Raw genomic sequence first — 24,462 nt, 5'->3', positions numbered from 1 at the left:
CTTCCCCTCTCTTCCCCCCCTCTCTCTCTTCCCCCCCTCTCTCTCTCTTCCCCCCCCTCTCTCTTTCCCCCCTCTCTCTCTCTCTTCCACCTCTCTCTCTTCTCCCCCTCTCTCTCCCCCCTCTCTCTCTCTCTTCCCCCTCTCTCTCTCTCTTCCCCCTCTCTCTCTCTTCCCCCTCTCTCTCTCTTCCCCCCTCTCTCTCTCTTCCCCCCCCTCTCTCTCTTCCCCCTCTCTCTCTCTTCCCCCCTCTCTCTCCCCCCTCTCTCTCTCTCCCCCCTCTCTCTCTCTTCCCCCCTCTCTCTCTCCTTCCCCCCCTCTCTCTCTCTTCCCCCCCCTCTCTTCCCCCCCCTCTCTCTTCCCCCCCTTCTCTCTCTTCCCACTCTCTCTCTCTTCCCCCCTCTCTCTCTCTTCCCCCTCTCTCTCTCTCTTCCCCCCTCTCTCTCTCTCTTCCCCCCTCTCCTCTCTTCCCCCTCTCTCTCTCTTCCCCCCTCTCTCTCTCTTCCCCCCTCTCTCTCTCTTCCCCCTCTCTCTCTTCCCCCCTCTCTCTCTCTTCCCCCCTCTCTCTCTCTTCCCCCCTCTCTCTCTCTCCCCCCTCTCTCTCTCTTCCCCCTCTCTCTCTCTTCCCCCCTCTCTCTCTCTTTCCCCCCTCTCTCTCTCTTCCCCCTCTCTCTCTCTCTTCCCCCCTCTCCCTTCCCCCCTCTTTCTCTTTCCCCCCCCCTCTCTCTCCCCCCACCCTCTCTCTTCCCTCCATTGTGACTTGCTAGAAATTGCCTTTTTATGAAGCAGCTCAATGGGTTTATATTTTTAAGCTCCTGTCTTGTTGAAAACTAGGTTGTCGGATGAGTGTTAAATTTCAGCATTCAGCGATGAGGAATGTGGGGTTTGGGGGTTTTGGTCGGAGAGAGTTGTGGTTTTCCGTCATCCATTAAGGTGAGGAATTTGAATAGTTTGTTCTGCTGGTACCTGTTGGGATGCAAGGATATTGTAAAATGTTAGGTCCCTCAGTTTTTGACTTGACAAACTATTTTTCAGTTGTGCTCTCTATATCAATTCTGAATCATTTGTACTTTCGTTGCATCCAGCTGCTTGTTTTTGAAGTTTGTCTTGCTGGAGTCCTTGGAGATGGCAGCTCTTTTGGGAAAACACAACTATCACATGTTTGTCTATTTCTGTACCTTTCATTGGGTGTGTATACCATTACTTTAACTGTTTTGTATTTAAACTGCACACAAGTTCAGGAAGAGACTATGGTTCATTAGAGATCTTTCCCCAAATAACTTGGGAAAGGCAGAAATTCAATCTGATTTCACCCACTAACTTGTTTTCAAAAAATCTGGAAAATATTAGACTAGTTTTTGAAAAACACTTGCCTTTTATGTCACTGATTTCTGTATTCTTTTGCCAAGTAAAAGTTTTGTTGAAGTTGAATTAACAGCAATGAAACGTTGCTAATGGGTGGTACAGAGACGGCAGTGACTGAATCCATGTGTGAGTCTTCCCACTTTTAATTGCCAATCTCTGTGGAGAGGCACTGAAGAGAATGAAGTCCTTCCTTATCAGAGCAAGAGAAAAATCTGGAACTCTCTCGTGCAACCTTTTTTCAGGAGGCGCCTCATAGCTTACACCTTTTTCAGGCAACCTGTCCATCCTAAATGTCCAGAGAGATTTTAAAAAAGGAAAAGAAGCACATCTCAATGATATAGTTGAGATGCTCGTATATAATGAGGTTGCATCAAGTGCTGTAAAGATCCCAGTTTAGATCAGTTGCCTGCACTCTTGGTTGATGTCAACCTGGAATGATCAGATCTCCGTGTCCCTGGGTTAGGTTGGGGGAGACAACGGATAAGGTTCCTGTTCTGGTGATCATTCCTTTACTAGTAATAGTGAAAGTGTGGATGTTGGACCAGGTCATACATGGCTTTGCCGCTGTGCCAATGGAAGGCACTATATAAATGCAGATATTTTCTGTGAGAATGTGTGGCCAATTGCCGATCCTTCATCTATTTACATATCACTCTCTACAGGTGAAGAATGACTCCTCTGGTGAGGTGCTGCATTATGACTGGTGCTGCAGGAACTGTACCAAACATGCATCAGCACATTAAGTGAAAGATCAAAAAATAAAATTCAATATTCTTTTACCCGCAACTTCTATAGACTATCAGAGTTATATACTGGCTGTGGCTCAGCAGAGTAAATTGTTAAAATCAGATCCGGGTTGTCCATTATACTTTCTAATTAACAATTATCACCAACCAGAAACATAATGACATTTCCTTCCTAAGATTCCTTCCCCAAAAAGATATTGGGTGGGATTTTCCTCCCCCTCTGCGGCATGTGTCCCAGCGGTAGGAGGCAGCACCCGCTCGCAGCCGGTGGGATCTTATGGTGCCACTGTTCTCAATGGGGTTTCCTGTTGAATGCACCCCTTGCCACTGGGAAGCCCCCAGTGGGGATGTGCCGTCGGTGGGGCTGGTAAGAACGGCTGCAAGATTTTGGCGATTGTTTCACAAGGATTTATTTTTCTTTTGGTGGGTGTAATAATGTAGCTGGCAGATGTGTCACTAAAACCTACCACACCTGGGATGACCTGCAGGAGATGCATAACGTGACCCTTCAGGGTATTTCTAAACTAGTCTGAAATTCTTCAAACCTGTTCTTTCACAAATGGCTCCCCTTGCCCTAAAATTACAATGACGCTGATTTTTGAAGCAAGGTCACACTAATTGCCATGTCACTATCAGTCAGAACTGTTTTGGGATGAAGAGTAATGCTAGTTTTTAAATGTCTCAATTGTATTGCCAGATTCATCATCTCAACGATCACAGAGTAAAGTGTTCAAGCCCTGGAAACAGTGGGGAACAAGGGCATCAGGTTGATCTGTAGCGTCAAATGATGGAGTTATAAAGGAAGCTTAATGTCGACCTTGAAAAGAGGCTGGCTGATAGACTATATGACTCTATCTCCGTGTTGCATGTAGGAGACAAAATGGGTTACAGAGCTCAGGAATTATTCAAGCACAAGAAGACAGAAGTCCAACTAGCAAAGGAGGTTGGGACTGATTAGAGTGAGCACTCCATGGAGATGATTCACGTTAGGAGTGAACATTTAGGAAGAATAATGGTGGTAACATTTGAGTTATTTAAGACTGTGGGTGCCGCTATAGGAGATTGGGGCATGAATGCTTCTGAGTGAAGATAACCAGGTGGGCTGAATTACCTCCCTTGCGTGCACTTACCTTTTGTGTCATTTGACGACTGCAAGGCAGCTTGTGTGCAGTCTATTGCAACCTGCAATGTTATTCAGCAAAAGATATGTTTCCTCTACTGGGTCATTTTGTTTTGATAGTGTGGGATTTTTAAAAAAACTTGTGTTCAATGTTTAGGGACTGCTTTTATGTTCTTGTACGTGACTTGGCAAATTGGGCAATAATTTCCTTCTGTTCAATAGTGACAAGTAAGAAAATTCCTTAAATAGAGTCATAGAGGTTTACAGCATGGAAACAGGCCCTTCGGCACAACTTGTCCATGCCGCCCTTTTGCTTTTAAAACCCCTAAGTTAATCCCAATTGCCCGCATTTGGCCCATATCCCTCTATACCCATCGTACCCACGTAACTATCTAAATGCTTTTTAAACGATAAAATTGTACCCGCCTCTACTACTACCTCTGGCAGCTTGTTCCAGACACTCACCACCCTCTGTGTGAAAAAATTGCCCCTCTGGACACTTTTGTATCTCTCCCCTCTCACCTTAAACCTATGCCCTCTAGTTTTAGACTCCCCTACCTTTGGGCAAAAATATTGACTATCTACCTTGTCTATGCCCCTCATTATTTTAACTGTCTTGGTGTTTTTTCAATGAAATAATGATACTCGACTTGGGGACCAGAACATATTTTGGGTTGTTATACTCCAAATGCAACAAAGTAAGGAAAGAATGCACTTGCACAAATGTGGGGAACTCATCACCCTCCCAGAATTCTACCCTATTCAGATGTTCTTGCTCCAGGAGTTACTATCATTCAAAGGTACCTGCTACTTCACTGTGAAAGAAGAGAGGTCTACATCAAATAATGCTCAGTATCATTTGAAATTTTAGCAATTTCCTCTGTGTTAGCAGCAATAAACTTTCCAGTTCAAATCAAATGCACATGGCGCCCGGACTGGACATTAGAGTTTGAGTCTTTTCTAAAATATTGAACATAAGGATTTTAGATCTGTGCTTATAAATCTCCATGTTTCAAAGGTTGGGTTTAATTTTTCACATTTGAGATTACAATGGTTTAGAGATTTTAAATAAGATGGGCTCTTTGGTCTTGTGAGAGTTGATTTGATTTGTTCTGAAATGCAGCCTGTTGTAAGTAGGTCAGCGAGCAAAAGAGCACTAAGTAATTCCACCCCTCAACTGAGAGGCGGCTGGGCTTTTTTTTCAGTTTCTAACTGATTCTGGAATTATCCTGGCATTCGTATGTCTCCAGTTTTTCTTTCACTGTATTGCATCATTTGGGTAACACAGTGGAAGGATTAGTAATAACATAGTATCTGCGTATTTAAAATAATGGGAAGATGCTCCTATGGAACAGGCAGTTCTGCTGCCCCATTTGCTTGCTGCTCATCTTGATTTTCCAGAATGACTTGTGTCACAAGACAAACGCATTAGCCAAGAACAAGGTGATAACTCTTGCTTTCTGCATTCTGGGTTGAGATTTTAGCCCTGATTTAAAGACACACAATGTCCTTGTCGAGCCAAGCTCTGCTCAAGACTATCTGCACCAGCTTACGTACAGCAGAGATTTTGAGCTTATCAGCATAAACACTGAATTCTATCTCTCTTTGGGGAGAAAACAATCCATTATTTGCCAAGTCTGTTCTTTACAAAATTGCTCAATGAGTAAAATGTTATTGGTGAGATTTTGAAACCACCTTGTGGATAAATATGTGACCTTTATAAGAGCTTAATGTTTAGACATTGTTCAATGTCTATGGGACGCAGTGGCATAGTGGTATTGTCACTAGACTAGTAATCCAGGGACCCAGGGTAATGCTCTGGGGGCCCAGGTTCGAATCCCACTTTGGCAGATGGTGAAATTTGAATTCAATATAATCTGGAACTAAAAGTCTAGTGGTGACCATGAAACCATTGTCGATTGTCATTTTTTTTAAAAACCCATCTGGTTCACTAATGTCCTTTAGGGAAGGGAATCTGCAGTCTTTACCTGGTCTGGCCTACATGTGACTCCAGATCCTCAAAATGTGGTTGACTCTTAAATGCCCTCCGAGATGGACAATAAATGCTGACCCAACCAGCGATGCCCACATCCCATGATTGAATAAAAGAACATTCTGGTTATGATTTTTAATAGTGAATGGTAATGACTAAAATCGTTCTGGTCGAACACTTTGTATTTTTGGTGCTTTCTCTTTACTTCATGTAACCCGTTTCTTTTGTGCCCTTTTTCCAGCATTCCTGTTAGAGCAAGAAACTGGAGCTGATTTTTAATTCACCAGCAATTCCTATTCAATAGTGACAGCTGCTTCATGGTCCTAGTGCTCTTCCAATTGTACCTAATTTTCATTTGAATAGACTTCATATTAAAATATGAGTTGGGATATTTTTGATCAATAAATCAGACTGTTATTTGTCCTAATTTCAGACTGGTTAAATGGAAAAACAGTTACAGGTGGCACGCTAGCTAAACAGCTTGTGGGGGGTGGCACAGTGGTTAGCACTGCTGTCTCACAGCGTCAGGGACCCAGGTCCGATTCCAGCCTTGGGTGAATGCCTGTGTTAAGTTTGCACATTCTCCCCGTGTCTACATGGATTTCCTCTGGGTGCTCTGATTTCTTCCCATGGTCCAAACATGTGCAGATTAGGTGGATTGGCCATGCTAAATTGCCCCTTAGTGTCCCAAGATATGTAGGTGAGATTAGCAGGTTATGGGATAGAGCCTGGGTGGATTGCACTATTGGAGACTCGATGGGCCAAATGGCTGCCTTCTGCACTGTTGGGATTCTATGATTCCTCCAGCACCTGTGGTTACATAGAGCCATTCATACCTGAAATGTCCTAGGATTTTTCCCGAGCTTGTATTGGTTTTAAGTTTTATTGACAAATAGCCTCAATATCCTGAGGCAATGAAAAGGAAAGAATTTGGATTCTGCCTAGTGTTCCTTGTAGAGAGATGTAGTTTTATGTGAACACTGGATGAGGACAGGTTTGACCTAAAAAGAGGGCAAGGCAAAGTACCTTGCCAAATTGATTATTTAACCTATCACCTTAAGAGTAGCCAGCTGATGTCGAGTCCGTGAAACTATACTCCCTTGTGACATGAGCTTCCGAGTCATTGGGAGAAAGTTGGGAAGGCAGTAGAGAACAATTGTAACAATAGTCCAATTGAAGGCATTTTTCTCAGCATACATCTGTGGAACAACTTGGTGCCCAGCTTTACTTCCCGAGCTGCAAACAGTAAACTGATACATAACTGATAAATTAACATTATTCCAAGATGGCACCGGAGCAAGGTGACGACTTGTGTGATGTGCCCAGCATACCCTCTAATTCTATCTTTTACGCTCGTTCCATCCTTCTAAAACTCTATTCTAATTATTTTAAGTTGATCTTTCTCTACACCCTAACTATGGCTGTAACACTACATTCTGCACCCTCTCCTCTCTATGAATGGTATACTTTATATAGCGCGCAAGAGACAATACTTTTCACTGTATACTAATACATGTGACAATTTTTAAAAATGGAGACCATAAATCTTTTTCTGATGGGTAACTGCCTCATGCCCTTGCGTGGATCTCAATGCCAAGACTGTCTATGAAGTATTGGTGCAGTGCAGACTATGGAAGAGCAGGACAAATTGCATATTCATGTTAACTGTGCGTGCGATAGCTGCACAAGTTGTTATTCAGTTTACGGTTTAAGGTGAATGTTGTCATCTTCACCTTAATTCTTAACATAATCTGGGCCAGTGTTGTAGCTGCTGTAAAATTCAGTACATGTCTCTAAGGAACAAAATCATCATGCCTCAAATAGCCTGTATCTTAAGCTACCAATAAAGTGCAATGGAGTCAAAAAGACCAATGTAAAATGAACACTCAACATAAAATTGACCAATTAAATACTCTAATTTTCTTTCAGAGCTGCTGTGAACATAACTTGTCAGTATTGTGCCATTTGCTGTTTGTCACTCTGAGCATGTTGCTGGCAAGGCCAGCATCGTTGCTCATCCCAAAATGCCTTTGAGAAGGTGGTGGTGAACTGCCTTCTTGAACCACTGAAGTCCATCTGGCATAGGTGATTCAATAGCACCAGGAAAGGAGGTCCAGCGAAGGAGTGACAATATAGTTTCAAGTCAGGATGGTATGTGTGGTTTGCAGGAGAATTTGCAGATGGCAGTGTTCCCATGTAATTTCTGCCCTTGCCTTTTAAATGATGACAGTCATAGATTTGGAAGATGCTGTTGAAGGAGCCTTGGTGAGTTATGCAGTGCATTTTGTATATAGTATACACTGCTGTGCCACTGTGCGTTGGTTGTGGAGTGAGTGAATATTTAAGTTGGTGATCAAGTGGTCTGATTAATCTTGCTGGTGTCGAACTTCTTGAGTGATGTTGGAGCTGCAGTCATCCTGGCTTCCAGGGAGGCAGTGGTGTAGTGGTATTGTCACTCCATACTTTGTCCAGAGACCCAGTGTAATGCTCTGGGAACCTGGGTTTGAATCCTATTAAGAAGTCTCACAACACCAGGTTAAAGTCCAACAGGTTTATTTGGTAGCAAATACCATAAGCTTTCGGAGCACAGCTCCTTTGTCAGATGGAGTGGGTATCTGTTCTCAAACAGTGCAAACAGACACAGAAATCAAATTACAGAATACTGATTAGAATGCAAATCTCTACAGCCAGCCAGGTCTTAAATGTACAGACAATGTGGGTGGAGGGAGCATTCAACACAGGTTAAAGAGATGTGTATTGTCTCCAGACAGAACAGCTACTGAAATTCTGCAAGTCCAAGAGGCAAGCTGTGGGGGTTACTGATAATGTGACATAAATCCAACATCCCGGTTTAGGCCGTCCTCATGTGTGCGGAACTTGGCTATCAGTTTCTGCTCAGCGACTCTGTGCTGTCGTGTGTCGTGAAGGCCGCCTTGGAGAACGCTTACCTGAAGATCCAAGGCTGAATGCCCGTGACTGCTGAAGTGCTCCCCCACAGGAAGAGAACAGTCTTGCCTGGTGATTGTCGAGCGGTGTTCATTCATCCGTTGTCGTAGCGTCTGCATGGTTTCCCCAATGTACCATGCCTTGGGACATCCTTTCTTGCAACGTATCAGGTAGACAACGTTGGCCGAGTCGCAAGAGTAGGTACCGTGTACCTGGTAGATGGTGTTCTCACGTGAGATGATGGCATCTGTGTCGATGATCCGGCACATCTTGCAGCGGTTGCTGTGGCAGGGTTGTGTGGTGTCGTGGTCACTGTTCTCCTGAAGGCTGGGTAGTTTGCTGCGGACAATGGTCTGTTTGAGGTTGCGTGGTTGTTTGAAGGCAAGAAGTAGGGGTGTGGGGATGGCCTTGGCGAGATGTTCGTCTTTATCAATGACATGTTGAAGGCTCCGGAGGAGATGCCGTAGCTTCTCCGCTCCGGGGAAGTACTGGACGATGAAGGGTACTCTGTCCACCATGTCCCGTGTTTGTCTTCTGAGGAGGTCGGTGCGGTTTTTCGCTGTGGCGCGTCGGAACTGTTGATCGATGAGTCGAGCGCCATATCCTGTTCTTATGAGGGCATCTTTCAGCATCTGGAGGTGTCTGTTGCGATCCTCCTCATCCGAGCAGATCCTGTGTATTTGGAGGGCTTGTCCGTAGGTGATGGCTTCTTTTACGTGTTTAGGGTGGAAGCTGGCGAAGTGGAGCATCGTGAGGTTATCCGTGGGCTTGCGGTACAGTGAGGTGCTGAGGTGACCGTCCTTAATGGAGATGCATGTGTCCAAGAATGCAACCGATTCCGGAGAGTAGTCCATGGTGAGTCTGATGGTGGGATGGAACTTGTTGATGTCATCATATAGTTGTTTCAGTGATTGCTCACCATGACTCCAAAGGAAGAAAATGTCATCGATGTATCTAGTGTATAGCATCGGTTGAAGGTCCTGTGCGGTGAAGAAGTCTTGTTCGAACCTGTGCATGAAGATGTTGGCATATTGAGGTGCGAATTTTGTCCCCATGGCTGTTCCGTGTGTTTGGATGAAGAACTGGTTGTTGAAGGTGAAGATATTGTGGTCCAGGATGAAGCGGATGAGTTGTAAAATTGCATCTGGAATTACATTTAAGACCTGGCTGGCTGTAGAGATTTGCATTCTAATCAGTATTCTGTAATTTGATTTCTGTGTCTGTTTGCACTGTTTGAGAACAGATATCCACTCCATCTGACGAAGGAGCTGTGCTCCGAAAGCTTATGGTATTTGCTACCAAATAAACCTGTTGGACTTTAACCTGGTGTTGTGAGACTTCTTACTGTGCTTACCCCAGTCCAACGCCGGCATCTCCACATTTTGAATCCTATCACAGCAGCTGTTGAAATTTGAATTCAGTAAAAATCTGGAATTAACAGAAGTCTAACGACGACCCTGTGGAACCATTGTTAATTCTTATAAAAACCCTATCTAATTCACTGATGTCCTTTAGGGAAAGAAATCTGCCATCCTTGCCCTGTCTGGCCTACATGCAGACCCACAGCAATGTGGATGACTCTTAAATGCCCTCTGAAATGGCCAAGCACTCAGTTCAAGGGCAGTTAGGAATGGGCAATAACTGTTGGCCCAGCCAGCGATGCCCACATCCTAGGAATGAATTTTAAAAAGGCAAGTGGGGAGTATTCCATCACTCTCCTGACTTGTGTCTGATCAATGGTGGACAGGCTTTGAGGAGTCAGGAAGTGAGTTACTCTCTGCAAGATTCCCAGCCTCTGATCTACTCTTATAGCCACCATATTTACATGTCTAGCCCAGTTCAGTTTTTATTAATTCACTCATTGTTTTCACATTTTCTGTTATTTTCCTCTCCAATTAGGTGAGTATCTGTAGCTAGAACAACCGCTGAAATTCTGCTGTTAAGTGTGAGGGGAGTGGATTGGATTGCACTTCTGCCAGGGCATGAGGACTATGGGGCACTGAATGGGATATAGAGTTAAAAGAGACACTGGAGAAAGAGTGGAATGAGGCCATGAAAGTGAATGAACAAAACTTTGCGTGGGAAGATTGTGGGCAGCAGAGATCTGGCCAAGATACAGTTTGTGTGGAGGGAAATCCAGGAAGTTTAGCATTCCGAATCAGCATCTGATGCTGTCAGACCTGCTGAGATTTTCCAGAATTTGCTGTTTTTGTTTTCCGATTCCTTTATCCGCAGTATTTTGCTTTTATATTAGATTATTTAAAAGATTGAGTTTTGAGGTAACACAAACCCAGATAAGAGGGATTGTGTATTGTTTGGTGCAGCATGAGTAGCTGGGCAAGAATTGAGTCGGAGGCAATGGGACGAAGTTTTTGATGGGAGAAAACAATGATGGCATTGGTTTCCCAATGTTCAATTGGAAAATTCTCTAGCTCAACAATGACTTGATATTGGAGGAGCAATCTGGAAATATAGAAATAACTCCAGAGCCAAGCTAGGTAGTAGAACTGAGTGTCATCGGTATCCATAAGTAAACCTGTCGTGAGCCAGGAGATTTTGCTTTGAGAATGAAGATGAATTCCGATCATCTTAATGCATACGGAGGGTGGCCATTTTGGGGTAGGAGGAAAGGTCATTGCCAGGGACATATTAGGAGCGAAACCAAACAAGGACCATGGAGGAGAGAGGGTTGATCAGCTGTGTAGGAGAGCCAAGAGTCATATGGACAAGTTTACACACAATCTAGTACCATTGGCCCTTGGTCTCTGTGTCAACTGTTCACTAGACCAGTCAAAACCTAACCCCACTGCTTTGCTCTCTACTTGAGAACAGCTCAGCTTGCTTAGTTGTTGTTGGTTATGGTTTTCCAAAATTCCCTAGATTCTAGAATGGTCCCAGCCGATTCTCTGTATTCCGGGAAGGATGTACTTGCATTGAAGGCAATGCTGCAAAGGTTCACGAGAATCATTCCTGGAATGAGGGTAGTTTTTTAGAGATTGAATAAATTGGGCCTCCTAAACTCTGTAGTTTAGAAGTATCAGAGGCGATCTCATTGAAACATGGAATTTCTGAAAGGGCTTTACAGGGTAAACACAGTAACTAGTCTCACAACACCAGGTTAAAGTCCAACAGGTTTATTTGGTAGCACAAGCTTTCGGAGCACTGCTCCTTCAGGTGGGCACTCACCTGATGAAGGAGCACTTCACCAAAAGCTCGTGCTACCAAATAAACCTGTTGGACTTTAACCTGGGGTTGTGAGACTTCTTGCTGTGCCTACCCCAATCCAGCCAGCATCTCCACATCCGGGTAAATACTGAGAGATTGTTTCTGCAGGCTAGGGAATCTAAAAAATAGGGGCACAATTTTAGGGAAAGGGGCAGATCATTTAGGTCTGAAATGATCACGATTTCTTCACTAAAAGGGTTGTGGGTGCTCCATCATTGAATATATACAAGACTGAGATAGATTTTTAATTCCTCAGGAAATCAAGGGATATGGGGACCATGCAGTAAAGACGTTGAGGCCTAAGGTCAGCATGATCTTATTGAATGCAGGCTGGAAAGACCCAGTGGTCTACTGCTGCTCCTAATTCATGTTCATAATGACTCCTTCTCCAGCTATTTCTTGGTGATTAACTAAGGCTGTTTTAATGGTGTAGAGCAGAAGTCAGGCTGAAAGAATTTAAGGAGAGAATTTGCTGAGAGATGACTGAAGATGAAAGTATAACGATTTTGAAAGAAAATGAAAGAATAATGGACATTTTGTGGCTAAACAGGAAACTTCAGTGTGTATTACCAAATCCAAATGTCCTCAATACTTTATTAAAGTAGTCTACATGTGCTGTCTTCATACCTTCATATTTGAGACTTTGGTAATATCCTGTACTTAATCACTCCTTAGGCAAAGAAATATTAGCCAATAAATAATTCCAAATGTTTTCCTGAAATATTGGGCCAGAAGCTGTCCCTTCCCCCAAACATTTAGCCGCCTTTGCCAAAGCCTTTAAGCCTTATTTTCTTTCTCACTCTGCGGCCTTTTAGTTTGCATAACTACACTATCTTGCTCTGTAAGTGGCCTTTGAAAGCTTGTAAAGGATACTAACATATTTAAGAGGACATTTTGTATGACATTTCTAAATAAGAACATAAGAACTAGGAGCAGGAGTAGACCATCTGGCCCCTCGAGCCTGCTCTGCCATTCAATAAGATCATGGCTGATCTTTTCGTGGACTCAGCTCCACTTACCTGCCCGCCCACCGTAACCCTTAATCCCTTTACTGTTCAAAAATTTATCTATCCTTGCCTTAAAAACATTCAATGAGGTAGCCTCAACTGCTTCACTGGGCAGGAAATTCCACAGATTCACAACCCTTTGTGTGAAGAAGTTCCTCCTCAACTCAGTCCTAAATCTGCTTCCCCTTATTTTGAGGCTATGCCCCCTATGAGATACAAACACAGTATTATAGGAGATGCTATAAAATATTGGAGTGGTTGTAGTGAATAATTCTCTCTGTTACTGATCAGCTGTAAAACCTGGGTTCAGATTAAAGTGAGAGTTGCCTTTGGGGTGAAGAGAGACCTGTGTAGTTCTGCTTTCATTCCACTATTGCCATGTTGGCAGATGCTTTGCTCCCAGGCTTTGGCTAGCGCAATTGTGCAGCTGGCTAGCTGGAGGTCTTCCCAGAGCAGCTGGACTTCATTTTTTGGGGGGAATTGGTTAAACCTTGCTTTTTGGCTCCCCCCAGACAGCCTGGCTGAAACTATGCATTATTAATGGGATTCTGCTCCTGAGATAGATGGCATGAAAGGTTTATTAGCGTTTTCTTTTGGCAGGATGCATTAGGCAACTCGCAATGGATTCTATGAGACGATAAAATGTTCATAATTTTACACAAATAACTCTGGTCAGTAAAGGACGTGGTTCAGTTTCCTCTTAAAACTGATTCTTTAAAATGATGAAATTGATGAATATTTTCTAATGTTTCAATGAAAATAAAGAAATGACTACATTCTCTTTCACTTTCATCTCCTACTTCCATAGTTCTTCGCTTATTAGATTTATTTTGCATCTGGAACAACCCCTTGGAATTGGGATGTTCTAAATTGACTTCAGGGTTCTTCAATCATAGTCTAATTCAAGTAGCAAAATCTCTAATCTGTTGTGCTGGATATTAATTTCAAAGAAACTAGTGGAATGGAATGTCCTTTACGATGCAACATTGGATTAAGTATAAGATGATACCTTTGCATTCTTTATCGGACTTTAACAGTAAATTGTCTCATGGTTTCAAAACATGTCTGCAGTTTTAAGGGGCCTTTGCTGTAAACCTGGCTTGTTCATCCTGATTTAGATTCTTTGATGTTGCCATTGGGATCCCGAAATGAAAAAGTATTCTTGTGCCAATATTAACATCTCTGTCAAATTCACACAAAAAGAACCTATACAAAAAAACCCCCCAGCCCTGTCTGAATCTAGGGGAATGTTGCTGATGAGGGGAGAATTGCTTGTGGTGTTAGAATGTGTAGAATGTTTCCTTCTCACTCTGCCAAAAAAATGGTTTTTTTGAAGTCCTTTTTCTGAGAGGAAATACTTTAATTTGTGCTTGTTGTAATGCAATGTCATGGAGACCTGCCAAGTCAGAACCTCACATACTTACACTTTTCAGCCAGGGGAGACACCATACAGAGACCGACACAGCCACAGTTTTTTGGTCAGTCTCTGGCCAGCTGTTCCCTTTAACTTGGAATGCCAGTTTTAGCAAACCAACATCATTGAGAAGTTCATTACCAGGAAGTGCCAGCTGTTGTGGAAAGTTTCAGGAACTATTCTGATCTTTTGTTTAATGACATCTGTCTGGAAATGAATCTTTGTAGGATATTTCTTTTATATCGGCTGGATTTTCCTCCTAGTTGAAAAATATAATGTAATCCATCTACTTCAGGCTGCTCTGCACACGGAACAAATGGGAATCTCTCAAAATACTTCCCACAAAATGGCGGTCCCATTGATTACAGTGTTAATGGCCTGTTTTGTAATTCTTTTGTGTATTCGATTCCTGTGCCTTTTCTATTATTTCATCTTGTTTAGTCAAGTTGTAAACAGTCTACACCAGGAGTGTCAGCCAATGGTGGAGTGAAAAAAATTGGGGAGGTTCAAGAGTCCAGAATTGGAATATAGCAGAGTTAAAGAAAGCCAAGGCCGTGAAGAGATTTGGAAACTAGAATTTTAAAATCATGGCTTTGCCAAACCAGGCTTGTGGGTGAACAGAACTTGATGGGAATTCGATTGCAGGCAGCAGAGTTTTAGGCGAGGTCAAGCTTATTGAAACTAGGAGGTGGGAGGTCAACCAAGGGAGCATTGGAATAGTAACACAGCCCTAGAGAAAGTTTTCAACAGATGACCTCGACAGGGATGGAGTGATGTTATGAAGGTGGTAGTGCAGTCAGCAGTCTCGGTGATGGAAGCTAGTAAGCAGTCTCACAACACCAGGTTAAAGTCCAACAGGTTTATTTGGTAGCACAAACTTTTGGAGTGCTGCCCCTTCACTCACCTGATAAAGGAGCAGCGCTCCGAAAGCTCGTGCTACCAAATAAACCTGTTGGACTTTAACCTGGTGTTGTGAGACTTCTTACTGTGCCCACCCCAGTCCAATGCCAGCATCTCCACATCATGATGGAAGATATAAAGACGGAAGCTCAAGGAGGGTGCGTAGATTGCAAACCGTATAGTTCAGCTTCAGACAAATATTGTATTTGGGGCTGTGTATGATATATGGTAGTCACGTGGAGATGCCGGCGTTGGACTGGGGTAAACACAGTAAGAAGTTTAACAACACCAGGTTAAAGTCCAACAGGTTTATTTGGTAGCAAAAGCCACACAAGATTTCGGAGCCCCAAGCTCCCTGGCTGTTCTCACCTGAAGAAGGGGCTTGGGGCTCCGAAAGCTTGTGTGGCTTTTGCTACCAAATAAACCTGTTGGACTTTAACCTGGTGTTGTTAAACTTCTTATTATGATATATGGGCCATGTTTGCTCATCCCCAACTTGCTGCAGCTGTACTATTTTCGACAGGGTTGTTTTTCTACTTTGTTAAGTCTTCACTACATCGTGTGCGTTCATTTAAATGTCCGAACAAAGACAAGTTTGACTGACATAAAGATGTGAGATGAAGAATGGGTTAGATTTAGAATATGGGGATAGTTCCCCTCTATAGCTTTGGAGATACTAAAGCTTGTCCCGTGACACACAGATAACAGCAGCCTCGACTGGATTTGTACACGACGATTGTTTTATTCAGATTAATTACAAACACTAATGACCATTTTGCTTCTAACCATGCTGTCGAGCGTTTTCATGTTCAAATCTCAACATCATGAGTACGGGTTCTACCCATCTGAGTCAAAAAAGGTGCGGGGTCGAGTTCCACTGAAAGGATTTAAACCCAAAATCCAGATCAACCCATTGTGAGGGGGTGTAGCCCTTTTGGATGAGGTGTTAAGCTAAGTCTTATCTTGGATAGATGCACAAGATCCCCACTGTCATGGTTGAAAAAAATAACTGGTCATTATTCATCTCGTTGCTGTTTTGGATATCTCTGTGCACAAATTAGCTGCTGCATTTCCTATAACATTAGTGACACTTAAAAGTCCTTCTACTGATTGTAAAACCATTTGCATATGTCTTGCAAAGTTGTATAATGCAGGTCTTTTCTGATAGTACTGTATAAGTGGCTTGTTAAAGCACTTCAGAGAGCAGTTGAAGGTGTATATAGGGTAGGCCTGATAAGAATGGCAGTTTTCTTTCCCTAAGGAACAGCTGGATGAGTGAATTTTACAGGATCACAGAATGGTTGTAACACAGAAGGATGCCATTCAGCCCGTAGTTTCACGTCTCTGGAACTATTTTTGTGAATCTTCTGTGTTTAACTGACAGTTTGGAAGTTTCATGTAAAATAATTATTTTTCTCTTGCTTCAGAGTAATTTATTAATTTGCTTTCTCTCCCTCCCCTGCACTAATAAATCACACTTGTTTGGAGGAAGCAAAAGCTTTGTTTTCACATTTTTAAAAATTGCAATTTAACAATCATTCCTAACTTTGAATTCACCACCTTCGGTGTGGTTAGCCGTATCTGGTACTAACGGTTGTAAAATGGGACCTGGGATCAAATTCAGTATTGGTTAATGGTATGCACTGCTATTCAGTGGAAGTCAAAGTCCTATTAAAATTAGCTTAGAAAATCTTGACCTGTATATCATTGGACCCCCAAATCACCCCAAAGTCTCACTAATTATATCGATTGTCCAAGAGGCCTAAGGATGGCTGCTGTGGAAGGCTATGTATCACTGTGGGAAGGAGTGCTCCAGCAGAAGGTGCTTGGCCCAGTGCCTCATCAAATTGAATGCCGGAAGTATTCTGCTCCTTCACTAATCCCTCACTTGAATAAAAACTAAAATGGTTTGGGAGAAAACGGTTCAAAGAAGGAATCGGTGCCAACTTACACTGCTGAACTATGTAACATTCTCTGCTTGCACTGCCGTACGCTCATCTTTAGAGCATTTTGTGATATCAAACCCTTCATAAATCACTGAATAGCAAATCTACATTGCTTGTGTTCAGCATCATGAGCTGCTCGGAGATGGGTCAGTTTCCAAATATAGAATCCGAACCATCTGCTCTCGGATTGACTTCAGGAAGAGGTAAAAGTTCTGCAATCTGTTCTGAGAATAGAAGGAGCTAGCAGGAGGAGGAGAGTGAACAAAGTCCACAGATGTGTTGTGACCAATGCATTGATGTAACTTTGAACAGTGGAGCGGATGTGCCAGTGCTTTGTCTATCGACACACGGCAATGTGAGAGGTTTCACTTGTATTACAGGTTTGTCACCAATGGACATTACACAATCAGCAGTGTACAAGTTGCTGCTGCTTGAAGCAACTGACAACAGAACAAGCAATGTTTTCAAACTGGAGTCTGGCAATTCATTTTAAAATGATTTGTTGGAGGCAGAAGCGGCCATATTCATTTGGATGCTGGCTGGCAGAGCTGAAGATTCCAGGCTGCATCAGACTGGCCATTCCGGTGATCTTACGATTATTGTTAGGCACAAACCAGTTAAATAGTCACAAGCAGTGACTGTTAATGTAGAGCATTTTCTGCATCATTGGAGTTGGAAGCTGGTAGTGCAGCACTGCATCACAGATGATTTCCCCAATAATAATGTTACAGTTCAAAGGTTTTTTTTTGCTAAAAGCACCTTGCACTGCTTTGGTTTGGATACCTTGCATTTGTTAATAAATCTTCTGTATATTTTAAATACAACTCTATGGTACGGTTGCCTTCTTCCTGTTTCATGTACTTGATGGAAGTAAAGAGTTTCACAAATTCACTGTTCCAAAATCAAGCTTTCACAGGAATATTTTTATTTTATTTTTCCCCCTTTCATTCCTCAGGTCTTTGCTGCATGTGGGGATCAGGCTTCGTGGCCATCTACTATCTGCACGATGCACGCTTGCACATTCTCCCTGTGTCTGCTTGGGTTTCTTCCGGGTGCTCCAGTTTCCTCCCACAGTCCAAAAATGTGCAGGTTAGGTGGATTGGCCATGCTAAATTGCCCCTTAGTGCCAGAGGGACTAGCAGGGTAAACACGTGGGGTTACAGGAACTAGGCCTGGATGGGATCATTGTCGGTTCAAGCTCAATGGGTGCGAATGGTCTCTTTCTGCACTGTAGGAATTCTGTGATTCATTGAGTGTTGACATGCTGTTTTGACCATTATTGGAGACTTCCAATAGTCTTTGTTAGCTAATAATCAGGAATAGTGTTCTTGAAAACAAGACTTTCTAAATTGGACCACTAAAACTTAATGTCTGAGATTGTCAACTCAGTGCTGACAAAAGGTTGAACCTGGCTCTTTCCTGTTCCGTGTGGAAGGGCGTAGTTTCTGTTTACAGCAAAAATACAGATCTAACAAATCACTGCCATTAGCAATGGAAGTTGTAAATGTATTTAGTTATCTGGTAGATTCCAAGGTAAGGAATTTTGGCACCTTCTATTTGTGTCTCTGTCACACACTTTGTTTCCGAGGCAAAGTGTCAGCTAGCAACTTGTTCGGTGGTCTTGACAACTTGAATGCTAAGTGGTAAAGGTTACCACGGCACTTGAACTCCAGTTGCCCCCTTTCGCTGATATCAAGATTAGAATAGTAACTGGTTCTTCTCAACTAGCAATGTGCCATTCTGTACCAGAGTTAAATATGATATTTTAGGAATGATGCAGATCAAGAAGTAGAAATGAACTGATAAAATAGGTGTAAAAATGGAAATGAGGGTATATACATTAGGAGGATATTCTGTTTTTTGAGAATGCCAGGCCAAGCAAGAAAACACAATACTTCATACCATAGAACCATAGAAACTATAGAAAATTACAGCTCAGAAACAGGCCTTTTGGCCCTTCTTGTCTGTGCCGAACCATTTTTTGCCTAGTCCCACTGACCTGCACTTGGACCATATCCCTCCACACCCCTCTCATCCATGAACCCGTCCAAGTTTTTCTTAAATGTTACCGCATTTACCACTTTATCCGGCAGCTCATTCCACACTCCCACCACTCTCTGTGTGAAGAAGCCCCCCCTAATATTCCCTTTAAACTTTTCCCCTTTCACCCTTAGCCCATGCCCTCTGGTTTTTTTCTCCCCTAGCCTCAGCGGAAAAAGCCATACATTGAGCAATGTTCATTACAGTCCCTTGTGATTTCAGTTTTTGCGAATGCAGCCAGATTTCAGAATTGATCTAATTGTATTACTGCACGGTCCTATTCAGGAGTTTGACACACAGAAGTACATTATGGCGAGAGAAACCAAATTTCCAGCACCACAAACATGCTAAAGATAGGAAAGTCAGATGGACTATATCCAAAGAGTATGAGCGTTGTAGTCAAAGTTACCAGTTTAAGGCCCTTGAAATGGGTAGTATCACTAAGCTAAGGGGATAATTAAGTATGTTTGTGGGGGGAGAGAGTGAGCAAGTGGATATATGTGAGATGTAATGAAAACTTGTTAAAATTTGAGCGTATTAGTCTCAATGACCTGTAATTCTTTTTAAAAATTAAGCTGGTGTGACATGTTGGGGAGGAATTACCAAATTTCCCATTTACTCCATTAACACTTTCTAATTGGGTATTTAGTTATGAAAAAGCTGACTTGACACCAGCAGTTTAATCTCTAAGATATAACCAGGGAATGGCAGAAATCCCTGCAGTGTAAAAATATTGCAAACTGATAAGTGAAAAAATCATACTTCCCAATGCTGTCTTCTGTTATGAACTGTTTCTAGACAGATCACATCTGTGATTAAAGTGAATGTGGTTGCTTAGACAAAGGGAAAATCGAATTGTTTATCGAGGGTGGATTGCTTTCTCTTTTGGTTGAAAATTCAGTTTAAATGCTCTCGGCCATTTTTGAGGCTTGTGGATTTGTTTTCAGAAAAGACTTGGAAGCTTGAGTTTTTGGGGTAATTTTTATTTATAGGAATTTTTTTATTAAAGACTAAATAAATTGGCGCACAAATGGATAAGTAGAAAAGCGTGAAGTGCTTTTGAGATGGGAAAGTAAAAGCACAGAAAAAATAGTGGTGTACGGGGTGGGGACCTGAGCGACTGAGAGTGGCTAAAGTTGACCAGAGGTAACAATGAAGCTTAATGTTTCAAAGGGAGCTCAGATATTTTGTGCCCCTTTTCTCTACACTGCTCGTACGAGTCTGCGAACGCTCTGCCCCTACATTCTAATGAGCTGTTCCTTCCTCCTCCCCAGCATTGCCCCTGAGCCATCTATCCCTGACCCTTCAATCCCAGGAGCTCTCTGTATTAGCATATTTCATGATATACAAGTGTGGCAGCAAATTGCCCAATTATAGAGCTTGGTAAATTAACAAAGTAGCTTTACGCCCTATTCATATTTGACACTGTGATGTCAGAAATATTTCATGTAGGTTTTGTTAAAACTCGTTCCATTGTCAGCTTAATAAATCTGGAGCATTGGCAAATTCGACCAAGTTTAATGCGAGTATAAAATAGTTCTGCTTTGTCCATTTAATGAAGCAAAATTGGAGATTTTTGTCTTTCCAAATTGTATTTGGGGAGTTTTTAAAACCAGTTGTATCTGCCATCTTAAATTTTAGACCACAAAATGATAAAATTAAGTAATGCAAGAAAAAACTTGGATTTATATCGAGCCCTTAATTACCTCAAGACATCACACATCCCATTAGTCAACTGAGTATTTTTGAACTGTAGTCATGTTGTAACGAGCTACAGTCAATTGCACTAAGCAAAGGCCCATAACTAGCAATGTGATAGTGACCAGGTCATCTGTATTAGTGACGTTGCTCTGGGATGGCATGCAGGGTCTTAGTTTAACATCTCATCTGTAAAATGGCAATTCCAAAGGTGCAGCTTTCCCTTGGGATGAGAATATTGGTCGAGATTTTAAGCTAGTTTCTCTGGTGTTATATTTGCATCCACATCAAAAGGTTGTGGGTCAAGTGTGAGTTTAAACCTGACACCCATCACCTTGGTTATCGGTCCAATCACTGTTGTGATAGTGGTTGAAGCAATTTGAGATACCAATTAGTATTATCGCAAAAAACAAACTCCCTCTTTTCATTGTTAACTTTTATTGCCTGACTGTAATGATTCAGGTCAGAAATGCAAGTGTTTTATGGAGTCCGCCTGGAACAGAAATTTTGCATCCTGAATTTGGCCAGGAGAAGCACAACATCTTTATCTTCAGGTATGAGTCAAATGACCCACTAAGTAGCTTTTATCAAACAAGGTTTAATTAAGAATGTAGTTAACCTGTATGGAAAGAAAATTAGCAATATCTTTTATCAGTTACAAACAAAACAATCACGGTAATGTATAACCCTTAACAAATACATCTAAGATGTTCCAATCAAACCAAAACCGTCCATAGACAAAACCCTTTAAACAAGTTCAACACAGCAAAGTCTAATGCTCACGTGATACTGGAATTGAGTCCTTTGGTTGGAGAATTGAAAACTCACTTTTTGAGGTAATTTCAATCACTTGATTGTAGGACTCCATACTATTTTCAATAGTCCTTTGCAATATCATAGAACCAAACAATCCCTACAGTGCAGAAGGAGGCCTTCCAGCCCATTGAGTCGTCACCCACTCGCCGAAAGAGTGGCCAGGCCAGGTCCCCCTCCTCCTCCCTTTCCTTGTAACCCCATGCATTCACTATGGCTAATTCACCTAATCTACACATGTTTGGACTGTGGGAGGAAACTGGAGCACCCGGAGGAAACCCACGCAGACACTGAGAACGTGCAAACTCCACACAGACAGTCGCCCAAGGTCGGAATTGAACCCGGATCACTGGTGCTGTGAGGCGGCAGTGCTAACCACTGTGCCACCGTGCCACCCACCATTGAGTTATCTACTTAGAAATTACTTGCATTTATGTAGTGCCATTTGTTACCTTCGGATGCCCCAAAGTACTTTACAGCTAATGGATTATTATTGATATCAGAGGTTTCCCAGTAACTTTGAGGGTCGATGCCCTTTTAACTCTGGGTCAGATCTGAGCTAAGACTGAGTCCATGACTTGGATCATTGACATAACACTCAGACGTAAAAACACGTTTTTGCCCATTGTTGAAGGCACTATGTAAATGCAGGCTGTTTATCCCTACACCAGAATTATTTCCATCAGTATCATAGAAACTAGAAGCAGGAGTAGGCCTTTGAGCCTCTCCACCATTCATTTTGACCATGTCCTTGTATAAGACACACACATATATGAGTATATACATTTCTTAAACATAGAAAACACTGAGGTTACTTCATGAACAGAAACAGTGAGCTGATGTGGCAGTTGCCACTGGGAGCATAATTTAAAGGCAGGGATAATATTGAGAATATGGAGGTGGACATTTGGTGATTGTGATATGGAGTTTGAAGCTCAAGTCTCATTCTTGCGTTTTTAAAGTTCTTGAAAGGTGCGTAGCTGGAAAAAAAAATTCTGCTCCTGTAGCAAAGCTTTGTGAATTAGTCAAATCCACCTCTAATTCTTTGAGAATCGATGATACAGTTGATGTGGCCACTGACTGTTTACCTTGAGCTACACAGACCAGGAGGCCCATGTTTGACTCCTGGTCCCTGGTTGATGTGGCTGATCCCAGCAAGGTCGACCTCAGCACGGCTGCTATAAGGGATAGTCTGCTGACGTACTTCATAGCCTAGGCTCGTAACTTGAAGAATAGTCAATGAGATCAGGTTTTGGAGGGTTTTTGTACCTGAGGAACTGGATTGCAACCTTCGGGGGATAAGGAAGAAGGTTTAAGGGGCATTGGGGGGGGGTTAGAGAACAAAAATCATACCTTGGGCGTGAACAATTTTAAAAAAATGTCGTTGTTGAAACAGTTAACTTATCTCATATTCTGAACCCCACCCATCTTTGCTTGTCTTTTTTAAAAAGCGCACACAGGTTGAGTGAACTGCTGTTGTGCCAGTCAGAAATTCCCTTCAGGCTGAACTGTTGCTCACAGCAGCACAGGTGGGGTGTGGGAGCTGCTCGGGAGAGAGGGCTGCACCTAAAAACGAGGCAGGAAACTAGAGTAATCCTTTCAACCGACCTTCTTTCATGTGTGCCTGTAGTTGGGTGACTTTGTGGTTGCCGTAATTGTGTGTGAATTCGTTCAAAATGCAAATGATGTATCTCTGGGTGAGTTTGTTTTTGATCTAAAGATTCCTCAAAGTTTGAAGCAATTTATGCGGAGGTTAAATAGATTTTAGCGAGTGTCTGTGGCTTAGGCAGTTGTGCTAACGTAAGGTACATTAATATCATTGATTTAAATGATCAAAAATGCAAGTATCAGAAATTAGTATGTGACCATAGAAATTCTGCACAATTTGGTGCACATTTTGAGTTCTGTTTTTCTGTTGTCGATATTAAAACTATTTGCATAAAGTAGGTGTACATTGTCGGGATTTCAGCTGCTGCATTATCAGCCTTCAATGTACTATCAGGGAATTTTGCATAAAAACAAAATGCTGGAAATACTCCAGCAAGTCTGGCAGCATCTGTGAAGAAGGAAAGTGTTTTGATGTCTGTGACCCCCTCATCGGATCAGATGAAAGATCATAGACCTGAAACATTAACTCTTTCTTTCTTCACAGATGCTGCCAGATCTGCTGAGTCTTTCCAGCATTTTCTGCTTTTATTTCAGATATCCAACATGACGTATTTTGATTTTCTATACATTTTACACACTTATTTTCTCAAGCTTTATCGTATGTCTTTACAGAAATGAGTACCTGTAGAGGGAAAAAAGAAAAATTCTAGCCGCCCCCTCAATGTTTTTAGTTGTTCCCTTGGATTGTCTCTCAGGTTTGCCCCTGGGAGGCAAGAGTTGCTCAGGGAGACTCTGCGGATTTCTCCCTCCCTGTGGGGGAAACACTTTACCTCTGTTCACTGTTACCTTCCCTGCACGTCACAGCTGTGATCAGGAGCCTGGCCACCTGGGGACCTTGTATTCACAGACACGTGCCCGCTTACCTTGTCAAAGTGCTCACTGGACTGTGCTGATTCATCTTGTTACAATTCCCGCACTTTAGCCCCTGATGTTTCCCCTTTTGTGGATTTTTAATGTGTTGCTCTACTGTATTAGAGTTAGGAATCCTGGTTCGAGCTGTACCCCACAGGGGAGGGAGCAGTGAGCAAGGGTAAAGTGATCCCTCCACAGGGAGGGACAAACCAGCAGAATCCCTAAGCTATTCAGAGGCAGGTTTGAGAGGGAATCTGAAATGGTTTGTTTATTACTGCAATACTAGGTTGAAAAAAAGAGAGTTTGCAAGAGAGAGAACAGAGTCATAGAGGTTTACAGCATGGAAACAGGCCCTTCAGCCCAATTTGTCCATGCTGCCCTTTTTTTTTTAAAACCCCAAAGCTAATCCCAATTGCCCGCATTTGGCCCATATCCCTCTATACCCATCGTACCCATGTAACTATCTAAATGCTTTTTAAAAGATAAAATTGTACCCGCCTCCACTACTACCTCTGGCAGCTTGTTCCAGACACACACCACCCTCTGTGTGGAAAAAATTGCCCCTCTGGACACTTTTGTATCTCTCCCCTCTCACCTTAAACCTATGCCCTCTAGTTTTAAACTCCCCTACCTTTGGGAAAAGATATTGACTATCTACCTTGTCTAAGCCCCTCATTATTTTATAGACCTCTATAAGGTCACCCCTCAGCCTCCTACGCTCCAGAGAAAAAA

General features: G+C 42.5%; 1 protein-coding gene across 21 annotated transcripts in view; it reads left to right on the top strand.

Annotated features, from left to right (window-relative positions):
- Positions 1-24,462, top strand: part of LOC144509076 (RNA binding protein fox-1 homolog 2-like) — a 295,347-nt gene that overhangs the window by 125,328 nt on the left and 145,557 nt on the right. Inside the window, exon 1 of one of the 21 annotated variants that reach the window (XM_078237406.1) lies at positions 20,946-22,907. The exons of 19 other annotated variants lie outside the window; for them this stretch is intronic. In XM_078237406.1, the coding sequence (XP_078093532.1) occupies positions 22,887-22,907 (21 nt within the window). In that variant the 5' untranslated portion in view covers positions 20,946-22,886. Of the gene's footprint in view, positions 1-20,945; positions 22,908-24,462 lie in introns of those variants that run through there. One more of the 21 variants, XM_078237397.1, reaches the window with a different exon arrangement.

This window comes from Mustelus asterias, chromosome 21, assembly GCF_964213995.1.
Source record: "Mustelus asterias chromosome 21, sMusAst1.hap1.1, whole genome shotgun sequence".
NCBI lineage: Eukaryota > Metazoa > Chordata > Chondrichthyes > Carcharhiniformes > Triakidae > Mustelus > Mustelus asterias.
The sequence above is the reverse complement of the archived record's forward strand: the minus strand, read 5'-3'. Positions and strand labels throughout refer to the sequence as shown.